This window comes from Syngnathoides biaculeatus, chromosome 20 (assembly GCF_019802595.1).
Source record: "Syngnathoides biaculeatus isolate LvHL_M chromosome 20, ASM1980259v1, whole genome shotgun sequence".
Lineage (NCBI taxonomy): Eukaryota > Metazoa > Chordata > Actinopteri > Syngnathiformes > Syngnathidae > Syngnathoides > Syngnathoides biaculeatus.
This window is the reverse complement of record NC_084659.1, coordinates 1106955-1133141: the sequence shown is the minus strand read 5'-3', so window position 1 is coordinate 1133141 and position 26187 is coordinate 1106955. Positions and strand designations below refer to the sequence as shown.

The following is a 26187-nucleotide window of genomic DNA, read 5'->3' as shown; positions in this document are numbered from 1 at the left end:
CTACATAAGAGGGATTAAAACACCAAGTGAAAATCGAACATCTTAATTCTATCAAGATTCAGATTTGGACATTGTGTGTTAAACAGTACATTAGGGAAAATGGCAAAGCACCAAAAAGTCAACAAAAGGAAACCTAAAAAGATAGAGATGAAGCTTTTTTTATTTTTCTACTCTAGGCGAAACAGTTTGTGATGAAACAAACATTATTCAAGAAAAGCACTTAGAATCCATCCATCCAATTTCTGAGCATCTTATTGTGACAAAGGTCGCAGGACTGCTGGAGCCCATCCCAGTTATGTTTGCACAGGAGGCAGGGTAAACCCTGAAGTGGTCACCACCCAATCGCAGGGCACATAGAACAACAATTCACACTCACATTCACACCTATGGGCAATTTAGGGTCTTCAATTAGCCTACCACACATGTTTTTAGAATTTATACAAATTGTATCAGCTGGTTTGGAAACTGCCAATAATTAGCATTTTCTGCTGATCGGCCAATAACTTTTCATGTCATAACTCGCCGATCTGAACAATGACATGATTGATCGGCTGTTGCAAAAGACATTTGTCATCACCGCATTAGACAGTACATCTGAATCCAAAACCCAGTTTATTTTTATGTACTACTATTTATTTGGCTGGCGCCACAGTGTTCAGCTCGTAAACCATTGGTCTCACAGTTCTGAGGACCTGGGTACGATCCCGGCTCTGCCTGTTTGGAGTTTGCATGTTCCCCCCGTGCCTGCATAGGTTTTCTCCGGGCACTCAGGTTTCCACCCACATCCCAAAAACATGCAACATTAATTGGACACTATAAATTGCCTCTAGGTGTGATTGTGAATGTTTGTCTCCATGTGCCCTGCAATTGGCTGGCAACCAGTTCAGGGTGTATCCTCCCTCCTGCCTGTTGACAGCTGGGACAGGCTCCAGCACTTCCCACAACCCTTGTGAGGATAGGTGGCAAAGAAAATGAATGGATGGATTTATTTGGCTTTACAAGATCAGGAACAACCAACAACCCCCCTCCCATTTTCTTTGACAATACAGTTGGACTGAGCCACCCTTGTTGTTGTCACCACGGAAATGAGTGTATAAAGTCGATCTGAGTTGATCAGATAAAAGCCCACTGATCATAAAAAAATGGATACAGTGGTATCGGAATGCAAGATTTTATTGAGTAGTCTAAAATAGTGCAATGGTGAAAGAGATCCTAATCTGCGTTTTATGTGCCGTCTCGCATCTGCCTCGTCTCTCCCATCATTTGTTTTATAACTTTATTGGCCATCAGATATTTACAGTACTGCATCAAAAGACATGTAAAAAATATATGTAAATACTACTATATAAAAATAAACTTGCTTTTAGATTGAGTTATACTGTGCATGATGTCTTTCTCTGAGCCAATTAATGACATCATTGATCAGATCTGTGAATTATAAAACTAAACTGAATAAATCATCATAAAGTCTCTTTTATATAGTTTTTTTCTTGTCTTTTGATTATGTACTGTAAATATCTGACAGCCAATGTTTTAAAAAAAACAACATGGAAGAGACGAGGTGGCTGACAGATGACGTATTGTACAGATCAGACAAATTTCTCTCTTTTACGATTGCACTGTGAGACTACTGCAATAAAATCTTGTATTCCAATACCACCTTCATCTATTTTTTTTTTTTTTTTTTACCATCATTGCGCATTACATTGTCAACTCAAATGTGACTCATTACCATGGAGGTGACAACACGAGTGGATCAATCTGACTGGATAATAAGAAAATGGGAGGAAAAAAAACATTGGTGCTGAGGACAGAGAAGGACATTCGTGTAAGTCTTGCTTAAGGTATGTTCATGTACTTTTAAAAGTATATAACTTTCAAGCAGGCTACAAAATTTTACATAGGCTGGCAAACTATGGTTGGTTTTCACGTGACGTCACCTGTTGGGCTGCCTGGAACGTTGGCCATTTTCAATACCTGAGCTCCTGTTACTCATACGTAGGCGAGGTGGACGACATTATGTTTCTCACTGCATTTATTGAAGATGCGACCGACAGCATATCAAGCCCAGACTGACTATTAGGCTACAGGGCATAAACACATCATGGGACTCAGAAATGCGTAACAAAGCCGTAGTATTGTGCCCTTGATCTTTTACGCTATGTGACAGAAATCACAAAGGAGGAGCACTTAACTGTATGCTAACACGGAAAACTAAAGGCGGTGGAATATTATCTTTTTAATCTCGAAGCAAACTAAATTTATTCCCTTTTTCTTTTAAAAAGTAAAACCTTTATATTAGTTCACCACAAGCAAAGCAAAATGTTTATTATTTGTGTAAAAATTGATGGAAAGGCAGAAAGACAAAAGAATAAACAAATTCAGTATTTCACAAAATTCTCGAATCTTTCAACTGACTAACAAAAAAAAGGATCTTAACTGTAATGTTGGCCTTATGAAAAGGGTATCGATTAAGCTTGTTAGCTCGGCGACATGATCAGCATGATGGAGGTTGAGACAGGGGAGCGGGATAGCAGCGTTGGGCAATTAACCACAAAGCCAAGTCTCCTTGAAGCAAAGAGCCACACAATGTCCAAAGTCTCTTCTCGGAAGCGTTAGACGATGTCATTGCTTACGCAGCCGGACTTGTGCAACAGATCACGATGCTTTGAAGAGCGTGCCGACTAGTAACTCTGGAAAAAGCTTCAGCGAATTGGCGAGAGTTGTCAAAAAAAAAAAAATCTGAAGAAAAGTCAGAAGAAGGGTCTCTGATGGTTAGCAAGTCCTCTCTTGTATACGTGAGTCCCGAGACGCCCGTGAAACACAAAAACACAAACATTAACCCAGGGTATGGATAGGTTTCTGATGATGTCACCACAGTCCCAGGAATCCCTTGTCCGCCATTTTGAGTGCCTGAAGCAAGTTAGCGTCTATGTCGACAAAGCAAGCAAGCCCCTTTCGTCCGATAATAATGGGCCACACATGCCAAGTTTGGGCTGTACTAACCGCATTGAAACAAAGAGGTAGTATTTTGATATTCCAAAGGTCGTTGTCAACTAGGGAAGTAAAACTAAGAGTCTACCACCGAGCAGAATTTCTTCCAGATCAAACAAAGAGATACTATAAAGTTTCCTCGGATAATTTCGTAACATGTAACGTTTTCAATTAAATACTTGAGGCAACAAGGAATTAATAAATTATGTGTTCTAAACAAAGGTATGACAGAGCGTTCTTAATTATAAAGACTTAAAGATAAAAAAATCGACTTATATTTGTAACTGCACAGGGCCGTAACCACTAAGACCTCTCTTCTATAACTGTCTTGCTATCCCGTAATTTTACTGAAGCCTCGACTGCAAAAAGAAGGGCAGCCACGTGTGAACACACTTCTCCAAGATCGGCCATTCACGTACAATGACCAGAGTGAAAGCAGCCATCTTTTTGGGATATGATCAAGGAACCTAGTAGTGGATCGGTAGACCTCCGAGATGGTCTGACTCGACCCGCCATTACACACTGATTCCCGATCACCCGTTGCCGTACATCTTGAACCCACCCACGTACAAAGTCATTGTAGGCTTGTAGAGACTTGTAAGCCTTTAGTTCATCAAGGGTATATGCGCTCACAGAATTCACAAGATAATTAACGATATCGGATATGTAAATCATGGTAGCCTTCCACATCGTCACTCCAGTCGCTTGCTTTAAATTCATATCGATCTTTGCCGCCGATGTCCTTCAATTTCTCCAAGTATCTGGCTCTGCTTATAGCATCAAACGTGTTTTTGTCCACTATGTTTGCATTTGCTTTAAACGATGTCATAACTTTTCTACCAAATGGAAAAATTAACGATAGAAAAAACTTCACGCTTCGCTATTCACCTATGGTCTCTGAACTCTAATTCACATCGTAAAGCATCCGGGAGGTTCGACCAAGATGGCGACCGAGGCAGACGCTTGTTATCGCAGCTGAGCATTTTTGGATCTCTATCCCTTACTCCTGCTATGTGAGTTTTACTATGCGGCTATAAATGTCTACAAGCAGTGTTTAAACAACCTCCCGGAGTTTTGGGACGCTTGTCCCACAATTTATAAAAGGATATTTTTTCCCCACGGCGGACGATAAACAGCTAAGCTTAAGCTAAGCTAAAAACAAGTCAAGGCTAATCTAAAGAAACAACGGAGTGACTGTACCGAACTTAACTAAACTTGACCATGCTAAGCGATAAAGGAACAAAGCGCAAAGACAAGAATAAAGGAGTTGCCTACCAAGAAGGAATGATTTTTGGCGTGCCCCTTGACGTGAACAAGGCTCGGAGTTCCTCCGCTAATGCTACGTCCAAGACTTCTTTCCATCCTTCTTCGGTCAATATGGACCATGACTATGACTGCACATGTCTGCAAACCCAGCTCGATGGTGATGATGATCTAGTTCCTCTGCCACCATCTGCCACAGATACTCCAGTCAAACCAAGAGAGAAAAAACAAAAGGCAGAGATGTCTTTAGCTGATCTACAAGCTAGCATCCTCACTGCAATCAATGTGCGCGCCGACAACTTGGAAGGCATGATTACTAAGAATGCGGTGAGCATTGATGCCCTTAAAAAAAAATAAGTTGATTTTGCTTTTGCTGAAGTTGAATCTCTTAAATCTGACATGAAGGAAGTCCAGGCTGCTAGCGTAAAATATGAACAACAGATTGCAGACTTGCAGCAAAAGGTCAATGAAGCAGAACGTTATACTCGCAGATGGAACCTCAGACTTCACGGCATCCCTGAAGACAACCCAGAAGACATCAAGGCCAAAGTTATCAACATTTGCTGTTCTATGTTGCCTGGTTCTCAACAGAAAATTACAGATAATATTGACATTACACATCGCCTAGGGAAATACCAGAGTTCCCAAAACCAACCAAGAACCACCATCATCCGCTTCACAAACAGATCCACAAGAGATCTTCTGTGGAGAGTGGCAAAAAAGAGCGAATACCTCAAAAACCACAAGCTGAGATTTACTGAAGATCTAACAGCTGAAGACAAGGCAATACGCAACAAGCTGTGGCCAATGATTGAAGCGGCAAAGAAAAATGGGAAAAAGGCTCACTTTGCAGGCACCCATGTTATCATCGATGGAAAAGAAACACGCCCAGAGAATAGTGATGGTTTGCAGGCTAATACCCCATCCAGTGGTGCATCCACTCACAGTTAAAAGGTCGCTGAACTCAACGCAACTTCACTCAGGATGATCGACAAAGAAAATTGAAGAAGAATGAGGAGGAACAGAAGTGCCTTTACAGGTTGTAGAATACTGAAGACAACAGACAATACAAGGGCTCGTTATCACAAGTATGGCTAAAGTTTTAAGGGAGGAGCGTTAAAATTCAAAGGACAATTTTGGACCTTTATCTCTTCCCACTTAACTTCTTGTCCTTTTCTGGATTAAAAGTTTAAGTGTTGCTAAACTTCTATATGTTCTACCTCATTGATGGTATGTTTAACACTGGTTTATATGTTAATAGGTACATTTTTAAATTTTCAGGGGTAGAGATTTTTTTTTCTCTTCGTTACTTGAAACTATCTTTCTATAGTTCTTGTTCTTAGTATATTTTTTTTGTTACATTGTCTTTGTTGTTTCTCTTAATGTCAGGGGGTTAAGACAAAACATTAAAAGGAAAGCTTAATTTTTATTTGCAAAACAACAAAAAACTGATTTCGCTTTCTTTCAGGAGACACTCGCTTAAGAACGATACAACTTTTTGGAAGACCCAATGGGGCAATGACATCTGGTTATCTCATTGTTCAGAAAGAGCAGCAGGTACAGCTGTTTTAAATAATTCCTTCAATGGGGAAAATCTTGCACAGTGAAGCTGATACTAAAGGTCACTTTCTTATTATAATTATTATTACCAATGATACCATAATTTTCTTAGTTAACATATATGGATACAATTCAAAAAGTGAAAATGATACCCTATTCGGAGTTTTAGAATCTCGTTTCCTATATTGGCTCTCTAAATATCCAAGCGCAAAGATAATAATGGGCGGTGATTTTAACATTGCTCTTAACGGTCTCAAAGATAGGTGGCCTCCACGCTCTAATCCCTCATTAGCATCTACTCTAATACAGTTCATGCATAAATTTGATTTGATTGACATATGGAGAGAAAAAAATCCTGGAATGTCCTTATATACTTGGAATAATAAAACTAACACTAGTTTGTCAAGAATAGATTTTTGGCTGATTTCCAATGGATTTGACAAAAATGTCATTACTGTCAATATTATTCCAACTCCTCTTACTGACCATAAAGCAATATCAATACAAATCCTTCTAAACCCTCGTACTTGTAGGAATTCTTACTTGAAATTAAACAGCTCTATTCTTAAACATGAAGCTGCTTCTAAGACCATTCGATCTTTAATTGATCATTACTGGCAAAAAGCCTTACTTGAAAATAAGTTTTGCACTAACTGGGAACTTTTAAAATTCGAACTATCAAAATTTTTGAGGACATACAGTAGTTCAGTTGTTAAAGCAAAAAAAGCTGAAGAAGAAAACATTATCTCAGAAATAACGGCTTTGACACAAAAAAACAGAGCTAACTTATCTGAAAGTGAATCTCATCTCTTAATACAGTTACAACTTAAATTAGATGATTTATATAGGATGAAAGCTGAGGGGGCTTTTATTAGAAGTAGAAGGAGGTGGATGAAGGAGAACAGAATACTGCCCATTTTTTCCGGCTTGAAAAATCTCATGGCAAACTTAATACTATACAAAAACTAAACATTAACGGAAACATCACAGACGATCCCAAAAAGATAGCTAAATACTGCTCTGATTTTTATACCAAACTCTATGATTCTAAATACTGTGAAGACCTCACCAGCCACTTTATGGTATCTCTCACAAACACTAAGTCAATTGATCTCGGCCTGAAAGAGTCCTGTGACCAACCACTAATAATACAAGAAATTATCTCAGCAATAGATCATCTTAAATTAAATAAATCCCCAGGTACAGATGGCATTACTTCCGAATTTTACAAAGCTTTTTCTAAGCAGTTAGCTCCCTTCCTCCTTGCTCTCTTCTCACAATGTATTCATAATGAATCCATCCCTCCAACTTTAACTCAAGGCCTTATAACTTTAACACCCAAACCCAAAAAAGATTTACTTCTTATTGATAATTGGCGCCCAATATGATTACTAAATAATGACTACAAAATTTTTGCCTCAATATTCGCCAAAAGAATGAAATTTGTTTTAGATTACATAATTGATGAGACTCAATCCGGTTTTATGAGAAATAGACACATTTCCAACAATATAAGATTAGTTCTTGATTTAATTGACTATGCAGATCTATGTCCAGATGAAAGTTTCATCCTTTTCTTAGATTTCTATAAGGCTTTCGATACAATTGAACATAACTTTATATTCCATGCACTAGACAAGTTTAATTTTGGCCCACTTTTCAAAAGTGCTGTCCGAACAATGTACAAAAATGGAAACTCATCTATTAAACTGCATGCTGGCACTTCCCCCCGATTTCCTCTTAGACGTGGAGTAAGACAAGGATGTCCAATATCACCCTATCTCTTTCTTCTTTGTACACAGCTTCTCACCGACTCTATTAAGCTCAGCCCATTGAAAGGTATTCTAATAGCAGACAAAGAAATTTTCATAAGTCAGTTGGCCGATGATACTACACTTTTCTTAAAAAATAGATGTCAGATTCCTCTTGCTATTGATGTGGTTAACACTTTTTCTCTTGCCTCTGGGCTCTGCTTAAATATTAAAAAATGTGAACTACTTGCCCTCAAGACTTGTAATATCTCTTCAATCTGTAATATACCTGTAAAAGACTGTGTCACATATTTAGGCATATTTATAAATAAAGATATGGAAACTAGATGTGATTTAAACTTTAATCCTGTTATCGACAAAACTCAGAAAAAACTTAATCAGTGGCTGCAAAGGGATTTATCTTTGAGGGGCAGAACTTTATTAACTAAAGCTGAAGGTATATCCCGGCTCACCTATGCTGCCTCATCGCTTGGTGTTAATAAAAACATTCTAAAAAATATCGACAAAATGCTCTTTAACTTCGTATGGAAAAATAAAACTCACTATATTAAGAAATCGGTTGTAATGAATACTCATGACAAACGAGGCCTAAATTTTTTAGACTTTCAAACATTAAATAATACTTTTAAAATTAATTGGCTGAAGCACTTCATTAAAGACCCCTGCTCAATTTGGAATTTCATACCAAATTTTGTCTTCTCTAAAGTAGGTGGCCTACATTTTCTTTTACTGTGCATTTACAAGATTGAAAAAATCCCATTGAAATTATCAAACTTTCACAAACAGATGCTTCTCTCATGGTCTTTAATATATAAACATAACTTCTCTCCGCACAGATATTACATATGGAATAACAAAGACATAACATACAGAAACAAATCCTTATTTTACCCTGCCTGGTTTTCTCATAATATACTACTGGTTCACCAGCTGTTTGATTCCGATGGATTGCTGTTTACTTATGAAGAATTTATTTCAAAACACAATGTGTTAATCCCTACTGACGAATTTAAGATAATCATTAATGCAATTCCTGCTGGTGTCTCTTTGCTATTTAGAAGCCCAGCGGACCAAATACCAGCTCCTTTGCATCTTGATCCATCTAAAAGCGAAGTAGGCAGGATTTGTTTCTCGAGAACACGTAAAAACAATCGTTCCATACGTACTTTATTTCAAAGGGACATAGTGTCTCTTCCTCACATAACATCTTATTGGAATCAATTATTACATAATCTTGACTGGAAAAGAATCTGGATCTTACCAACTAGATATATGATTAACAACAAAATAAAAGAAGTATCTTTTAAGATAATTCATCAAATTTATCCTTCCAAAATATTTACTTTACAGCGTTTTAAAAAACAAATTGATACTGATTGCTCTTTCTGTTCAAACTGCCCTGAAGATAATTTTCACTTATTTTGGTCTTGCCCTGTCTCCAATAATTTCTGGAAAGATGTTTGTATTTTTATTTCTACTTTTATTGACAACAGTTTTACTCTTTGTTTTGAAAATATACTGTTTGGTTTCACGTCTTTTACCTCGTCTAAAAACAGACACTATTATATGATTAATCTTATAATTTTACTAGCTAAATTTCATATTCATAAATGTAGGTGTATAAATAAAAATCCTTGTTTTATTTTCTTTCAAAATGAAACTAGACAGTATATTCATACCATTAAGAATTCTTTGAACGCTAAAGCCATTAAAACGGTAAATTTGTGTAGTTTATTTCATGTTTTTTTGTAGAATGTAATCTTCTTTTTGACCCCCCTGGCAAATTGTCTTCTGCATTGAATTGTATTGTTCTGTTTAATGTTCAATAAAGGAAAAAAAAAAAAAAAACATCGTAAAGCATCCGGCGCAAGGCATGAGTAATCGGAAACCTATCCATTCCTTAGACTTCCACACTGGGTACCCGTTAGGCAGAGAGTAGAGGATGATATTTTTCGGGAATTCCCGTGGGTCACATGATTCCCGCGGGAATCCCACGGGATGGGAGTCATTTTTTTAAAAATTAATCCCGTGATCGGGACGGGGAAAAAAAAGCAAAGGGAGCGGGCAGGAGCGGTAACGACATTAATACATGATAATTTTCAGACGTGTTAAACAACCAGATGAACAGATGCGTCCATTTTTGTAGTCATCATTCAGTGAGAGCCAACACTCTTTTGACCGCGCTAGCAACACAAAAGAACTAAAACAGTGGTTTGACTTCTTGTCACCTCTGGAAGTGAAAAGCGACTCGGAGAGGCTGCCGGCGACACACAACAAAACACTTTATTTACACCGACCGAATGTAAAAAAAAATGCAACATTTTTTCACTGTGTTTGGTTTTATTCAAACGGGAGCGGGACAGGAGTGAGAGTAATTTTGAGTGGGAGTGGGATGGGAGTGGGAGTCATTCGACGGGAGTGGAACAGGACAGGATAGATATTTTTTACTGCGACCCGGGATTAGGATGGGACAGGAGTGACTATCCACTCCCGTGTCAGGCTCTAGTAGAGAGGTTAAATGGCGGCGCGCAGTGGTGTGTGGGTAATTTAGCAAAAAATGTGACGTCAGTGAAAACAAGCCATTGCTACTGCTCTTTCTTGCTGTTGAATATAAACATGCTGCCGTTCTGTCGAGTCATGTTCTCCAATTTTGGTGTGGCGAAACACAAATAAAGTCATTTACAGTAAGTTAGCACGCATTATTTCTGTTTCATTGTAATGTTGATTTGACCTGAGGAATACAGAACAGTGAACTCAAACCTATTTGAGTCAAGCCACAGATTTTAGAATTGAAAAATCTCACGACACACCAACAAACAAGAATGTCATAAAAAGTAGGTACGTTAATTGGTGTACTAATTTACTGCCGTCAAATATAAGACCATTAATTAGTTCCGTTGGTCACAAAAATGTATTATTTACTGTAGATATATATTTTGATTAAGTCCACAAGTATACTGTATAATATATAGTAAATGAACAGGTCATTTAAAAATCTTCACTGGTTCATCTTGTGATCAGATCCTTTTTTGTTTTTAACTCTCTAATCAACCCAAAAATTTCAGGTTGTGTTAAACCTATTTTTTGGGGGGGTGGGGGGGGAATCTACAGTCACGAAGAGAACAGGCAAACCCGACACTGGCGGGACAGGGATTTGAACCACAGTCCTAAAAACTGTGTGGTAGCCAGTCGTCCATCGCGCCGCCCTATTGAGAAGCCAGATTACGATGATAATAACAAGTAATAACGACTCAGACTAAGAATTTAGTCGTTAGTTTGTGTGTGTGTGTGTTTTTTTAAATACAAGTGTCAGTGTTTTTTCAAACCTTACTAGTTGGTGGCAAGAAGACTTTATTCAGTCTTGTTTTCTGCTGAGGGAAGTGTCTTTGTTTGCAAAATGCCCAAGATAGACCGAGAAGCTCCAACGTGCACAAAACGAGGGTGGAACGTAGAGAGCACAAACGATGTCTTAATCCACTGAAGCTGTTATCACGGGCGTCCGGCGTCGAGGTTTCACAACAATCGGTCAAATTCAGGAAGATTTATGCAAGCCGATCGGACTTCGTACCGCGTGGCGAGAAGGAAAACTTATTATCTTTGCGCAAGAAATATTTAAAGCGACAGATGACGGACTCGAGCCAACTGAAGTCAAACCAGGTGTCTCTTACTGCAGCCCGTTTGCGGATTTTGTTGCTTTAAATATTTCTGCCGTAAAGGATCATGGGTAATATGTCTTTCACTGGCCAAGTTGGAGAAGAAACAATCGCGCTTCAGCAAATCTTTCACCGAATGTTGTGAATCCTCGACATGGGACACCCGTAATTGCTACTTGAGTGCATTCAAACACCATTCCTGCTGTCTTCGTGCCGGTTGAGTCGTCTCGTGCACTTTGAAGCTTCTCGGACGAGTTTATCTTCCTAACAAGGAGACGCGTTGGTGATCAACACTTGGCTTTACAAAGATCAACCATGAGGTAAAGTCTTGTACTCTCCGCCACCAAATTTGAAAGGATGCCGAATAAAATGCTGCAATGAATTTTGGGTAACAATTAAATGAATGATACAATGAACCAAGAGCTACATTCTATCAGCGTTGTTTGTCTGAAAATCCTATAAATATCTCGGAACGATTATTTTTTGCATCGTGATTAACTTAATCTGGGTTCTGAATCCTTTGGTATAATAGTGTCTATATTATAAACTCTATAATGTATGCGTCTTAATCTTTATTTATTTTTTTCCCCCACGTATTTGGTTTTCACCTGCTTTTGTCATCTCTCTAAAGTGAATGTCGTGTGAAAATGTGTGCAAAAAGCACAGCAGCATACAAGGAGGAACTTTGGAGCCCAAACGAGGAAAAGAAACCGCAACGTCAACGACTGGACGCTCTGTTCAGTTGGCAGCCTCAAATTGTGCTACACAGAGCAGGTTGGTTCACTTGTTGCATGCATTTTAATTTTAGTGATATTCCTACGTTTATTTACAAGCCCTATTTTATGATGCATTTAATCTAACATTGTGAACATCCGATGCGAACGATGTGGGTCTGCAGGACTGGCAGAGCTTCGTGGTGGCTACTGCCACCAGATGGGCAACCCTCGAATTAAAAAACTTTATTTTGTAAGCCTACACCAATAGTAGTAACATCTTGCAGTTTACACAACGAGTGGACCAGCTGCCATCCATGGAATGTGTGGCCTGGAAGTGGTCTCAATTGACCCCTCCGTACAGGGCACTTAACCACGCCTCCTGAAGTGACGTCACCCCACGTGTGCTAACCTCAGACAAACAATTAGCAAAAATGGCAGCGCAGGAAGAAAAGTCGAGAGCGAAATTGTCCGATTTACCATCTGATTTTTCACTCGCATTCTTACCGAATAGTGAAATATCGTTGAAGAGCACACAGCAGGGCTTCAAGTATTTCAGCGAGGGGTATTTCAATAGTATTTCCATGCATATCGACGGAGAAACCATTGATATTAGCGCGAGATCTTTCCAGAGTCAGAGGAAGACCGAAAAGCCACATAATATAATATATTATAACCCAAAGACGAATTCGTCATTGACAGTTTCCTATTTTCGTGTTACCTATCACACTTGTGTGCAGAATCTGTATGTGTATCTGTATAGCCGTTTGTGAACCACCGTGTGAAGGAAAAGAAGGCGAGGCTTGATTTACGAGTTGTTTCTCTCATTTTCTTTGTAATGTCACGCGCTCCCCTCAATAATTATTCTTGAATTAGTTCCAAACCTACGTAAGTCCCGACCGAGTACGACAATCACTACTTTAGTGTCCTCAAACATCTTTCCTTCAGTCATGGTGTCTCGGTGCACGTCGAAGGCTTTTAGGACTGCTAGTCCAGTTTAGCTTAGCTCACCGCCAACAAAGAGGCACGTTTGTGCAGTCAGATCATCGCAAAGTATCGCTCAACACAGAGCAAGTGTGTCAATCATTCGCACGTAACTATGTTATGCAAGCGAAGAACTGCTAATTCATTTATATGAGACATGTATTGAAAATCAAATATAGGGCTTACCTTCGTGCAAAAATATCTGTTCCGGTTGATGGATTCAGTTGATCATGCGGTCTTCCACAAAGTTTGATCCATCAAAGACATTTTTCGAACTCGGTCTTCTGTTCCGGTTGATTTTAGATGGATTCAGTTGATGATGCGGTCTCCCACAAAGTTTGATCCATCAAACACATTTTTCGCGCTGGGTCTCCGGTTTTGGAAAGGGTACGAATGGAACTCCACCAAGTAGCCTTTCAGGATACCTGTCGTCACTATTATAAAGTCCATGACTACACCTCTTAACCATATCTATTGTTAAAGAAGCCAAATACGCGATAAAACGCTAACAAAAGCTATACTGGACCAATTGACCCCCTCCGTAGAAATTGCGTCATCCACGTCGCTGACCAATCAGAGGCCAGAGATCTCCATAAACCACGCCCCCTTTTTGGACCCGCAGTTTTCTCAGACAACGTTGAATGGTAAATTGAGAGCTTTACCTTTCGACTTAGCTCCCTCTTGCCCACAATGGACCGATACAAAGTCTGCATCACTACAGACGCTGCACCGATCTGTCTGTCGTTCTCCCGCTCCATTCTGCCCTCACTCGTGAACAAGACCGTAAGATAATTGAACTCCTCCTCTTTGGGCAGGATCTCATCCCCAACCTGGAGAGGGCACGCCACCCTTTTCCAACTGAGGACCATGGTCTCAGATTTGGAGGTGCTGATTCTCATTCCACCCGCTTCACACCTGGCTGCAAACCGTTACAGTGAGCGTTGGAGATCATGGCTTGATGAAGCCAACAGAACCGCATCATCTTCATAGAACAGAGATATGATACTAAGGCCACCGAACTGGACACCCTCTTCGCCTCGGCTGCACCTAAAAATTCTGTCCATAAAAGTTGTGAACAAAATCGGTGACAACGGGTAGCTTTGTTGGAGTCCAACTCTCACCAGAAATGAGTCCAACTTATTGCCGGGAACGCGGACCAAACTCTGACAGCGGTCGTACAGGGACTGAACAGCCCGTATCAGGGGCTCGGTACCCCATACTCCCGAAGACCCCTGCACAAGACTCCCAGAGGGACATGGTCAAATGCCTTCTTCAAGTCCACAAAACACATGTAGACTAGTTGGGGCGAACTCCCATGCACTCTTTGAGGATCCTGCCGAAAGTGTCGAGCTGGTCCACTGTTCCACTGCCAGGATGAAAACCACATTGCTCCTCCTGGATCTGAGATTTAACGTCCCGACGGACCCACCTCTTCAGCACCCCTGAACAGACCTTACCAAGGAAGGTGAGGAGTCTGATCCCCCTATAGTTTGAACACACCCTCCAGTCACCCTTCTTGTAAAGGGGCACCACCACCCCAGTCTGCCAATCCAGAGGCGCTGTCCCCGATGTCCACATGATGTTGCAGACGCATGTCAACCAGGACTCCGGGCAAACCTTATCCACCCCCGGGGCCCTGCCACCACGGAGCTTTTTAACCACCTCAGTGACCTTAACCCCAGAGACAGAAGATCCCGCCTCAGAGAACCCAGACTCAGGTTCCTCATGGGAAGGCGTGTTGGTGGAGTTCAGGTCTTCGAAGTATTCTCCCCACCGACTCACAACATCCCACCTTGAGGTCAGCAGTGCCCCATCCCCACTATCATCCACAGTGTTGACGGTGCACTGTTTCCCCCTCCTGAGATGCCGGACCAGAATTTCCATTGAAGCCGTCCTGAAGTCGTTCTCCATGGCCTTACCAAGCTCCTCCCATGTCCAGGTTTTTGCCTCAGTAACCACCGAAGCTGCATTCCGCTTGGCCAACTGGTACCGACCAGCTTCCTCGGGAGTCCCGCAGGCTAAAAATGCCTGATAGGACTCCTTCTTCAGCCTGACAGCATCCCTCACTGTTAGCATCCACCAACGTGTTCTGGGGTTGCTGCCACGAGAAGCTAAAGCTCTGTCGGCTGCCTCAGCAATGGAGGCGTGGAACATACTCCACTCAGACGCAATGTCCCCCGTCTCCCCCGGAATGCGAGCAAAGTTCTTTCGGAGATGGGAGTTGAAATTCCTTCTGACAGGAGAATCTTCCAGCCGTTCCCAGCAGACCCTCACAATACATTTGGGCCTGCCACGTCAGACTGGCATCTTCCCCAACCATCAGAGCCTACTCCCCACCAGGTGTTTATCACTTGACAGCTCTGCCCCTCTCTTCACTTGAGTGTCCAAGAAATGCGGTCGCAAGTCCGATGTTATGGCTAAAAAGTCGATCATCAAACTGCAGCTTAGGGTATCCTGGTGCCAGGTGCACATCCCTATGCCCGAACATAGTGTTCATTATGGACAATCTGTAATGAACACAGAAGTCCAATAACAGAATCGGCACTCTGGTTCTGAGCAGGGGGGGGGGCATTCTGCCCAATCACGCCCCTCCAGTTCTCGCTGTCATTGCCCACGTGAGCATTGACATCCCCAAGCAGAATGATGGAGTCCCCACAGGGAGCACTCTCTAGCACCCCCCCTAAGGACTCCAAAAAGGGTGGATACTCTGAACTGCTTTTTGATGCATCAGCAAAAACAACAGTCAAAACCCGTCCCCCCACCTAAAGGTGGAGGGAGGCTACCCTTTCATCCACCGGGGTAAACCCCAACATACAGGCCCCGAGCCAGGGGCATTGAGTATACCCACACCTCCCTCACCGTGGGCAACTCCAGTGTGGAACAGAGTCCAACCCCTGTTAAGAGGAGTAGTACCAGAGCCCAAGCGGTGCGTAGAGGCGAGTCTGACTATATCTAGTTGGAACTTCTCGACCTCACGCACCAACTCAGGCTCCTTCCCTGCCAAAGAGGTGAAATTCCATGTCCCTAAAGCTAGATTCTGTAGCCGGGGATAGGATCGTCGAGGTCCCTGCCTTTGGCCATCGTCCAGCTCACGTTGCACAATTGGATGCAATGTGAGCTGGGCCATCTACAACAATGTTAAAGAAAAGTCGACAGTGAGTGCCGGGTGTTTAAGAAAGAATTGATGGTTAAATACTTTTTTACTGAAATCCCGTCGAAAGCTGTATGTCTTATTTGCCAAGCAACTGTTGCACTTTTAAAAGAATTTATCATTACCCGTCACTTTTCTACCAAGCATGTTAATTACGCCAGCAACTTTTCAACACAACAACGTACGGCTACCACTGACAGGTTGGGAGCTAGCCTGCAGGCTCACCATGAAAGCAATGAAAAAAAGCACACCGCTCAGATTTGAATTTTTATCAGATGGATTAATGAGAATTTCAAGATAACTGAGGAGTTTTTGAATAGGGAATCCATCCATCCATTTTCTTTGCCGCTTATCCTCACAAGGGTCACGGGGGAATATGGAATCCCTGAAAGGAAAAATACGTGGAGAGGATTTTTTTAGGCACAGTGGACTAGCTGGAAAGTGTTGGGCTCACAGTTCAGAGGACCCAGGTTCGATCCCTGCCCTGCCTGTGTGGAGTTTGCATGTTCTCCCTGTGCCTGTGTGGGTTTCCTCCGGGCACTCCGGTTTCCTCCCACATCCCAACATGCAACAATAATTGGACACTCAAAATTGCCCCTAGGTGTGATTGTGATTGTGATTGTGGCTGTTTGTCTTTTCATTGACGTCACACCGACCACGTGTTTTTTGTTTACAACGCCATTTTGGACGGCAAGATTATGTCTACATATGATGGCTAGGAAGCGATTAGTGTATTAATGTTTTGGCTACGGTTATCATTTGATCTTTTATCTTGAAAGTCCTTCTTCGACAAATGAACGCTGTAACCAGAGGTGATTGAGGCACTTGTCCTGGAGTGAGAAATAAAGAAAGAAGCCACGTGTGAAATTCGAGAGCAAGTTTTGTCTCATTATTAGATTGAGCTTCTTGGCTTCTTCTATTTCTCGAAAATAGCAATTGTGGTGTAATTGTGATTGTGGCAACGTCAGCGGGGCGCGACAAGACAGGATGATATGGAAGTGAGCTACAGAGGTTGTCAGGGAAAAGCGAAATAATTATCATCCACGTTAAAAAGGACTCACATCTACGTTATTCAATAACACAACAGCAAGATCATAACATGGTGTCAGAGTGCTGGTCGTACAACTACGGACTCGGGGGAGCGGGGGGAGGGACTCAGGGAAAAAATAAAATGTACTCACGGGAAAATAAAACCTGAAGACAGCGAGGAGGTGTTACGTGTTCCAACTCATCCAATCTACCAGATGTGTGGCGGAGATTCAAGCAACACGCTGAACTCATGTTCACGGGACCGCTTAAAAACAGAGCTTAAGAGGAAAAGTGCATTTTTCTCCTGCTGTGGATCGGCGATAAAGGACCGGATGTCAGCAATATGTTGACACTGACCGGAGACGAAGATAAGTTGCTAAAAAGTTATTTAAAAAATTATCTGGTTACCTCACTCCGACAGCAAACCCTGTATTTGCTAAATATAAGTTTCACGGGAAGGCACAAGGTAACTGTGAGTCATGTGAGCACTTTGTGACAGAACTCAAACTGTTGCTTAAAGACTATAACTGCACAAACAGCGATGACATGGTCAGAGCTCGCATACTTTTCCCTCCTAACTCACCGAGTGTGTGCAAAAAGTTACTCAGCCAGGGCCTTGCGCTCACGCTAAAAAAAAGCTATCGGCATAGTCTGCTCCCACGAGTTAGCAAAAGTGCAGCAAAAGGCTATGGCTAGCGACAGCCATAAGGTTCGCCTTATCCACCGCAAACCTGCAAAGCAAAGTTTCACTGCGGATGCTAGGAGGCTTATTGACAGCCCAAAGACCTCCGTAATAATATGTAATAAGTGTGGATGACACCACAGTAAATTAGCTGAATGCCCAGCTAAAGGTAAACAATGCCTGAAGTGTCAGACACCTTTTTCAGTCTGTTTTTACAACCATAAGCCACATAATGAAATACAATGATGACCGTGAGACGCTTATAAGCAAGCCAATATTCACAAAAAGATCACTAAAACACGCGAGTTGTATTGTAGTTTTGCTGTCCAGTGGGCGTTGTAAACAAAAGTCATGTGACTCATGAAGTCACGTGAAAAATATCTATTGGCTGGCAACCAGTTCATGATATATCCCGCCTCCTGCCTGTTGACAGCTGGGATAGGCTCCAGCACTCCACGCGACCCTTGTGAGGAAAAGAAAATGGATGAATTGATTAATTTATTTAGGCGCGTTGGAACAGCTGGAAAGTGTTGGCCTCACAGTTCTGAGGAGACGGGTTCGATCCCTCCCCCGGCTGTGTGGGGTTAGGGTTATCCCTGCCTGCGTGGGCACTCCGTTGTTCACCCATATCCCAAAAACATACAACATTAATTGGACACGGTAAATTACGTCTACGTGTGATTGTGATTGTGAGTGTGATTTGTCTGTCTTCATGTGCCCTGCAATTGGCTAGCAACCAGTTAGGGGTGTATCATACCTAAAGCGCGTTGACAGTTGGCAGCTCCAGCAATGCCGCAACCCTCGTGAGGATAAGCAGCTTATAAAAAGGGATGGATGAATTTATTTAACAGCGTGTTGCGGTCATATGGAAGCACAAGTTACCTTGGAGCATGCTCGCCAACGTTACCACTGATGGATCACCAAATCTGACCGGAAAAAACATTGGGATGCTCAAGAGAATTCAGGACAGGGCGAAAGAGGACAACCCAGAGCAGGAGATTATTTTTCTACATTGCATAATTCACCAGGAAGCACTGTGTAAATCCATGATGCAGCTTGACCACGTAGTTAAGCCAGTTGTGGAACTTGTGAGCGAGGGGACTTCACCATTGTCAGTTTATTGATTTTCTTGAGGAAACTGACCCAGACCACATGGACTTACTTTACCATTCTAATGTCCGCTGGTTACGTTTAGGAAAAGTGTGTGGGAGCTCAAATAGAAGATTATTTCATTGTTGGAGCTGCTTTAGAATATTGACAATTTTTCTGAGCTGAATGACACAGATTGGCTTTGTGATTCAGCTTTTACTGTGGACATACTGACAGACACAGATGATCTGAATGTTAAACTACAAGGGAAAAACCAGTTTGTTCATGAAATGCAAGCAAACGTCAGAGCCTTCAAAACCAAGCATGTTTTATTTTCAAAGCAAATGTCAGAAGTAATTTTCTCGTTTCCCAAAACTTGCTACCTTAAAAGTGGCGTTGCGACGTGTCAAAAATATTGAGAATCAGTGGATTACCTGCATGAGGATTTCTGCCATCGATTTTGTGATTTTAGAAAAATTGACAGGGCACTTCAGCTGGTGTCATGTCCCTTCTCACGTGACCTGGAAACAGTGCCACAGAAGTTGCAGTTGGAACTGACTGATCTCCAATGTGACATGGTGTGAGAATTATTATTGATTTATCATGCATTTGCTGCAATGAAGGATTTGCTTTGCCTCGCAACAAACTATTTGCTTTGCTCACACATAAATATCATAGGATTTAAGATGGCGCAATGAAGACCTGCTACGCTGGCAAGTAAAGGGTTAATATACATATTGTTGTTTTGAGTTGCTTCTCTTTTTGTTAAGAAGGTTTAAAGGCCGACAGAAGATGGTTTCCATCCTGTGAGGCAACTGCAGTCGGACAGTTTGAGACAAGATTGCAGAAGATCTGTTGCTACTGATTGCTGAACATTTTTTATTCACAAATGCACATCGTAATTTTCCACCAACATTGCCCACACATAGTCACACGTACAAGTTTGCGCTCCCCCCACCCTTTTAGATTGTAACTGTTGGTAGGGACTTCCTAAATCTAATCAAAAGAGAGGGTTCGTGGAAGACTGCTTCAAAAATTGTACATTGCAGTTTTTCGTTCTCCAAGGTTTGAGCAACAGAATTCGGTGTCCTTCTCTCCTCATTGTTTGCTGTTCAACGAATGTCACAATTGGTTAAACCTGACGCATGGTGTTAAAGGACAAGTTCAACTCTCTGAAACTGGATGAGTTTTATGCTTCATTAAGTCCAGCCAAATTTCCAAACATCCAGAAGATGCCACAGAGGATGCTGGTGTTGTTTGGCACTACATATGTTTGTGAACAGGCTTTGTGTGAGCACCAACAAAGCATCCCATAGATCCAAGATGAGTGAGGAACACCTCAGATCTGTTCTGAGAATTGTCACAACAGAATTACCACCAGACTTTGATGCATTGGCTGAAATGTATAATCAACAACACCATTCTCATTAAAAGGTATGTTAATACTTCAATGCTTTTTTTCTGGGTATGTTTGATATGTACTGTTAAAAAATGCAGTTTATAAGTATCGTATCTTCTGATGACCCAGCCCGTCTGTCAAATTTATAAGTCGAAGTGGCCCCCGAGCCAAAAAGTTTGCCCACACCTGTCCTATGAGCTAAGTTGTCTAGGGCTTCACGCCCCTGGGATGGTCACCTGTGGCAAAGAAGGTCCTAGGTGAGGGTCCAGACAAAGTATGACTCCAAAAAACCCATGACGAATACAAGTATTGGATCTCTGTTCTCCTTGCCCGGACATGGATCACTGGGGCCCCTCTCTGGAGCCAGGCCTGGGATTGGGGCTCCAGGGCGAGCGTTCTTTGGGAGTATGGGTTACCGAACCTTGATACGGCCTGTTCGGTCCCTGGACGACCAGTGTCAGAGTTTGGTTTGCATTGCTGGCAATACGTCGGACTTGTTTCCAGTGGACTCTGCCAAGGCTGCCCTTTGTAGCCGATTTTGTTTGTAACTTTTATAGACACAATTTCGAGGCACAGATGGTGTCCTGGATGGTGGCCTCAGCATTCCATCTCTGCTCTTTGCAGATGATGTGGTTCTGTTGGCTTCATCATGCTGTGATCTCCAACGCTTACTGGAGCAGATCGCAGCAGAGTGTGAAGCGGCTGGGATGCGAATCAACATCTCCAAATCTGAGACCATGGTCCTCAGTTGGAAAAGGGTGGCGTGCCCTCTACGGGTCGGGCCGGGTCGGGGATGAGCTCCTGCCCCAAGTGGAGTTCCAATATCTTGGGGTTTTGTTCACAGGTGAGGGCTGAATGCAGTGATATGGACTTTTGTATCGGTTCATTGTAGTAAAGAGGGAGCGAAGTTGAAAGGCGAAGCTATCAATTTACCAGTCGAGCTACATTACTACCCTCACCTATGGCCATGAGCTGTGAGTCGTGATCGAAAGAACACGATCCCGGACACAAGTGGCTTAAAAGAGTTTCCTCTGAAGCGTGTCCGGGGTTTTCCTTAGAGATAGGGCTCAGTGTCGAGCTGATACTCTTCCACATTGAGGAGAGCCATAGGAGGTGGGTGGGGCATCTGATCCGGAAAATAAACTTGCATTTTTGCTAAACTTTGGATATAGCCCATAGCATTCATATGGCTCACATAGCATTCCAAGAACGTTAAAAATGCGTACTCACGATTTTCCACTAGGTCCTTTTATCAAACTGTCATGGATCGTAAGTAAATTGATATGTAACACATCTTCGTCCAAACAAACAACTTTGTATTTTTCCCAGGAAGTTATGCAGATATTTTGATCATAATCCAAGTTCATTCCGATTCGCTCCATTTTTTGTTCGAGCTTTTCAAACTCACGACAACAATGGCATTCCGCCACAGTTGGCATTAGAGAACACGAACAAAAGTTTTTCAAAACAAGCCCGTCTGGAACATCTCTGAGGTCCATGTTATGTGACTGTTGTGTTGCTTTGTCAGCATCACGCCCCCTCTACAACATGCCAAGTTCCGCCTGTGTGTATTCTGGTTCAAACGCATAGGCTTAAACATTGTACATTTATTTTTGTTTTGTATGCTCAATGGCGGGAGCAGTAATAACACAGCACCGACCCGCTCTTATACTCGCTTTATTGGCTCTTAGCACACAACACTTTCCGGGTCCTATAGTGGTCGTGCATGCGACGTCACCATTTTCACGGCGCAATATTGCCAGTCAAAAAGAGCTGCTCAACAGTGTGAGGTACATTGAACTGGAGGAGTTGCAGATGAATATTGTCAGCAAATGAGATTTAACCACTTTGTGTTTGTCGTTTGTCTTCCAGACATCAGTGAATATCTTCATCTAGGCTGGCAGCAGTCAGTGTCTGGTCACATCAAAGAAGAAGAGGATGGTGAAGAGGTTCAACACATCAAAGAAGAAGGGGAAGAGTTCCTACACATGAAAGAGGAAGAGCAGGAGCAAGTCATCCAGGTTCTACCCACTGGTGTGAATTTGAAGAGTGAAGATGGTCAAAGTGAGGAGGGACGAGGGGCGGAGCCTCCAAACAGTAATGGCTCAAGTGATGGAGACCATTGTGAACGATCACAAACAGATGATGAACAGTCAGAAGGTGATATGACATTTCATACTGTCGAAAAATGCTGGAAATGTTCTCAGTGTAGGAAAACTTTTGCTTCTGTAGGGAATTTAAAAAAACACGTGAAAATACACACAGGAGAGAAGTCTTTTGCATGCCAAGTTTGTGGTCAAAGTTTCACTCGGAAAGAAAATTTAAAAAGACACAAAAAAACCCACAATGGAGAAAAACAGTTTTCCTGCTCAGATTGTGGTCAAAGATTCACTCAGCGGGGAAATTTGACAAGGCACCCAAGAACACAAACTGTAGAGAAATCTTTTTCCTGCTTAGTTTGTGGTAAAAGATTCACTCGGAAGCGAGATTTAAAAATACACACGAGAACCCACACTGGTGAGAAGCCTTTTTCCTGTTCAGTTTGTGATAAAAGATTCACTCACATGGGAAAATTAAAAGGACACACAAGAACACACACTGGTGAAAAACCATTTTCCTGCTTAGTTTGTGGTCAAAGTTTCACTCGAAATGGAGATTTGAAAATACATACAAGAATCCACACTGGTGAGAAACCTTTTTCTTGTTCAGTTTGTGATAAAAGATTCTCTCAGAAGGGAAATTTTAAAATACACACAAGAACACACACTGGTGAGAAACCTTTTTCCTGTTCGGTTTGTGATAAAAGATTTTCTCAGAATGGAAAATTAAAAGTACACACAAGAACACACACTGGTGAAAAACCATTTTTCTGCTTAGTTTGTGGTCAAAGATTCACTAGGAAGGGAGGTTTGAAAAGACATACAAGAATCCACACTGGTGAGAAACCTTTTTCCTGTTCAGTTTGTGATAAAAGCTTCTCTCAGAAGGGAAATTTTAAAATACACACAAGAACACACACAGGGGAGAAACCTTTTTTGTGCTCCATTTGTGGTCAGAGATTCACTCAGAAGGCAAACTTAAAAAGACACACAAGAACACACATGGGTGAGAAACCTTTTTCCTGTTCAGTTTGTGGCCAAAGATTCTTTCAGAAGGAAAGCTTAAAAATACACACAAGAATCCACACTGGTGAGAAGCCCTTTTCCTGCTCAATATGGCCAAAGATCCTGTGTGAAGGAAAGCTTAAAATGCCACTGACACCTAAAACATGAAATTTAGTATGTCGTTCACCAAGAAAAAACAGCCGGAATAGAGTCATCTGTTTGTTCACAGCACAGCAGAATTTTGCCGTACATTGTTTTTTTTTTTCCTTTTTTTCCCCGCAACGAAAAATCTCTCTCGGGTTTTGGTTGAACAAGAAGCCGGAAGTGACGTATTTTACAGACACCGACAGCGGCAGAGTATCTTTACCTTGTCCCGGTGAGAAATTAGCTGTTTTTCTGCATGTTAGCCAAAATGCCGGCTCTTCGTGTTGATGCATTTTGCGTGATAACTTTATCACTTCACATGTTTACAAAAGACCTGATTCGTTGTGAAAAATGGATTGCGCAGGTGCAAAGGATGAGAGCTATGTGAGTTCTAAATGACAGGTAGTTGTGTGTAAAGCTATTTAAAAAAAATATTTGTGGGGGAATAATTTGTCTCACAGTTTATGGCATAAAATAGAATTAAAACAATAGTTTAGTAGTGTGTAACATTAGCTAATGAGTCAAAGGACGTATAGTCACCATAGTCGAATTTTCCAAATAGGTGAATGTTATTTGTCGTGAATGCTCCCGAAATGTAAAAAAGAAAGAAGGCAGGGTGGCAGTGTTCGTAGACTTATGTAGTTGTGCGAAAGCAGCAGTATTAATAAAAAGCTTCATCAACAGCCACCCTCGTCCTTATAGGAACATTTTAGCAATCCTCGTCCGACAACGTAATCCTTTTCTCCGAATGTAACGAAAGAACCGCGTCATAACTTAATAAAGTACGTAAGTTAGGAGTGCTAAATGTGTCGATGAACGCGGGCCGCCATTTTCCCCAACACGGAGGTGGGACGGGCGGGAAGGCCAGCGCCGCAGGCCGGATTACCGGCCACTGGTGTCTGCACCACTGACATATTTAATCCACCCGGCATGGGTCCCTCGTCCTCCTAGTTCGTTTATAGGGGAGTCTGATGTTAGTGGATAAGCGATCCGCATATCATCTAAATATGGCTCGAAACAATATGGTAAAATTGCCCCAGTCGCGTCACTCGCTTCTGAGATGTTCTCTTCCCCGAAAAGAGTTTCAGGGCATCAGAAAAATCCGAAAATTGCTCTTGTTCATTTGCCATTGCATTTGGCACAGCGTGTTGTCAATAGTGACTGCCCCAGTGTGATACCTGCACGAGACGTCACAAGAGGTCACAGTCAATATGGCCGCCACTGGGATGTCAAGTCATACTTTGGCAACTTAGCGCTTAAATAAAATGTTCCCAGCTCACTTTTTCTGACTCATATTATCATCAAAGTGATTCATATTTTATGTAGCTTTGGTAACAATACCTATTTTAACATGTATATTCTGGTGTCAGTGGCACTTTAAAAAGCCACACAAGAACACACACTGGAAAGAAACCTTTTGCCTACTCACTTTGGGAAAAGATTATCTTCTAAGTATCAGGTTAGGACACACAAGTGTACTAGTGAGAAAAGGATTGATCAAAAGAAAATGTAAATGTGTAAAATGAAAGTAACTATTGTGTTATTGGCTGAGAGTCAACTTTCTTGTATTCTGTGTCCCAGCTATTATTGAATCTATCTTTGACTCGTAACAAAGGTCTCTTGTTTCCAATCAGCCGTTGACCGGATTTGAGCTTATTTGATCCGTAAAATGAAAATATCGGGCTAGTCGTTAAATAATTTGCAGAGTGTTCAGCTGCTTTGAGTAGAATGTCTGCATATGTTTTTGTGATGACAAACAGTTTTCAGACATGAAGCCACATTTGTTGAGTGAGTCTTGCAAGGAAGTGATAGGTTGCTGTGTTTGTCATTTTTAGGATGACGTCCTTTTCCATCCCAGTCCAGAAATTGTTGTCATTTTTTTAAGCACAGAATATTTGTGAGGGAACATCATTTTGGGGTCACTAGCTGATGTTCATGCGACGTAACAATATTTGACAGCAATGTGAGATACACTACCAATTTGAAGAAAGGGGTGTTTATCAACTCAGGCAAGCTGTATTTAGTTTTTTTAAAGGGGAAGTCCACTCGTTGAAAATAACAATGTATCAAATAGGTCATGTCATTGGTACTGTAACTTTAAAATAAAGATTTTCATCAAATATCATTTAAGGTTGTGTTGAGGATATTTATATCAGCAATTTCATGGGCCCTGCCATTTTGGGCGAGTCACATGACCTATTTTCACAGATATGATGTGTCATGTGCTCAAACTGAGGCTCGGTTACGTTCCTACACAATTATGGCCAGCGCTGATTTATCCTCATCTGATGAAGAAATAGAAGTATCGGTTGATCAGGAAGACAGAAGTATAGTAGTTATTTAACAATTACTCCAAAATTTAATTTTTCATTTTCCTGAGCATGCATGAATTTTCTCCAATGTTTTAGTGATGTAAATATCAAATAAGTGAGTAATTGATTGAAACACAGCAAAGAATCTGACTAATGGTGGTAATATGTATATGTGAGATAGAGTGAAACTGTACGATTTACCGGCTGATTTCTCACTCGCATTCTTAGCTAACAGTGAAATATCGTTGAAAAGTATACAGCAGGGCTTCAAGTATTTCAGCGAGCGGTATTTCAATGGTATTTCCATGCATATCGACGGAGAAACCATTGATATTAGC

The 26187-nt window shown here is 41.6% G+C and overlaps 2 protein-coding genes across 16 annotated transcripts in view; one reads left to right on the top strand and one right to left on the bottom strand.

Moving 5' to 3' along the window:
* LOC133493833 (zinc finger protein 37-like) overlaps positions 1 to 26187 on the bottom strand; it is a 53558-nt gene that overhangs the window by 13134 nt on the left and 14237 nt on the right. The window contains exons 2-3 of one of the 11 annotated variants that reach the window (XR_009793166.1): positions 19325 to 19411; positions 4270 to 4447 (exon numbers count right to left, since the gene is read on the bottom strand). Coding sequence is in view for 2 of the 11 variants with exons in the window: in XM_061807734.1 (XP_061663718.1) it covers positions 1941 to 1996 (56 nt within the window). In the remaining 9 variants the exon portion in view is untranslated. Of the gene's footprint in view, positions 1 to 1940; positions 2383 to 4269; positions 5192 to 10920; positions 11243 to 19324; positions 19412 to 26187 lie in introns of those variants that run through there. The other 10 variants (XR_009793163.1, XR_009793165.1, XR_009793169.1 and 7 more) reach the window with 10 other exon arrangements.
* On the top strand, positions 10 to 25612 carry LOC133493808 (gastrula zinc finger protein XlCGF57.1-like). Of its 5 annotated transcripts, none has more exons than XM_061807650.1 (3): positions 10 to 1844; positions 11874 to 12016; positions 22162 to 25612. In XM_061807650.1, the coding sequence occupies exons 2-3, from the start codon at positions 11890 to 11892 to the stop codon at positions 23559 to 23561; spliced, it is 1527 nt and encodes a 508-aa protein (XP_061663634.1). In that variant the 5' UTR covers positions 10 to 1844; positions 11874 to 11889; the 3' UTR covers positions 23562 to 25612. The 5 variants fall into 5 exon arrangements, with proteins under 5 accessions (XP_061663634.1, XP_061663633.1, XP_061663635.1 ...); XM_061807649.1 differs by lacking the exon at positions 10 to 1844 and adding an exon at positions 9631 to 10273; XM_061807651.1 differs by lacking the exon at positions 10 to 1844 and adding an exon at positions 10745 to 10829.

Coding starts and splice junctions, on each gene's coding strand:
- LOC133493808 (XM_061807647.1), top strand. CDS start 20,914: ATGATGTGGTTCTGTTGGCTTCATCATGCTGTGATCTCCAACGCTTAC. Junction 21,134..22,161: donor TCTTGGGGTTTTGTTCACAG/GTGAGGGCTGAA, acceptor TTTGTCTTCCAG/ACATCAGTGAATATCTTCAT.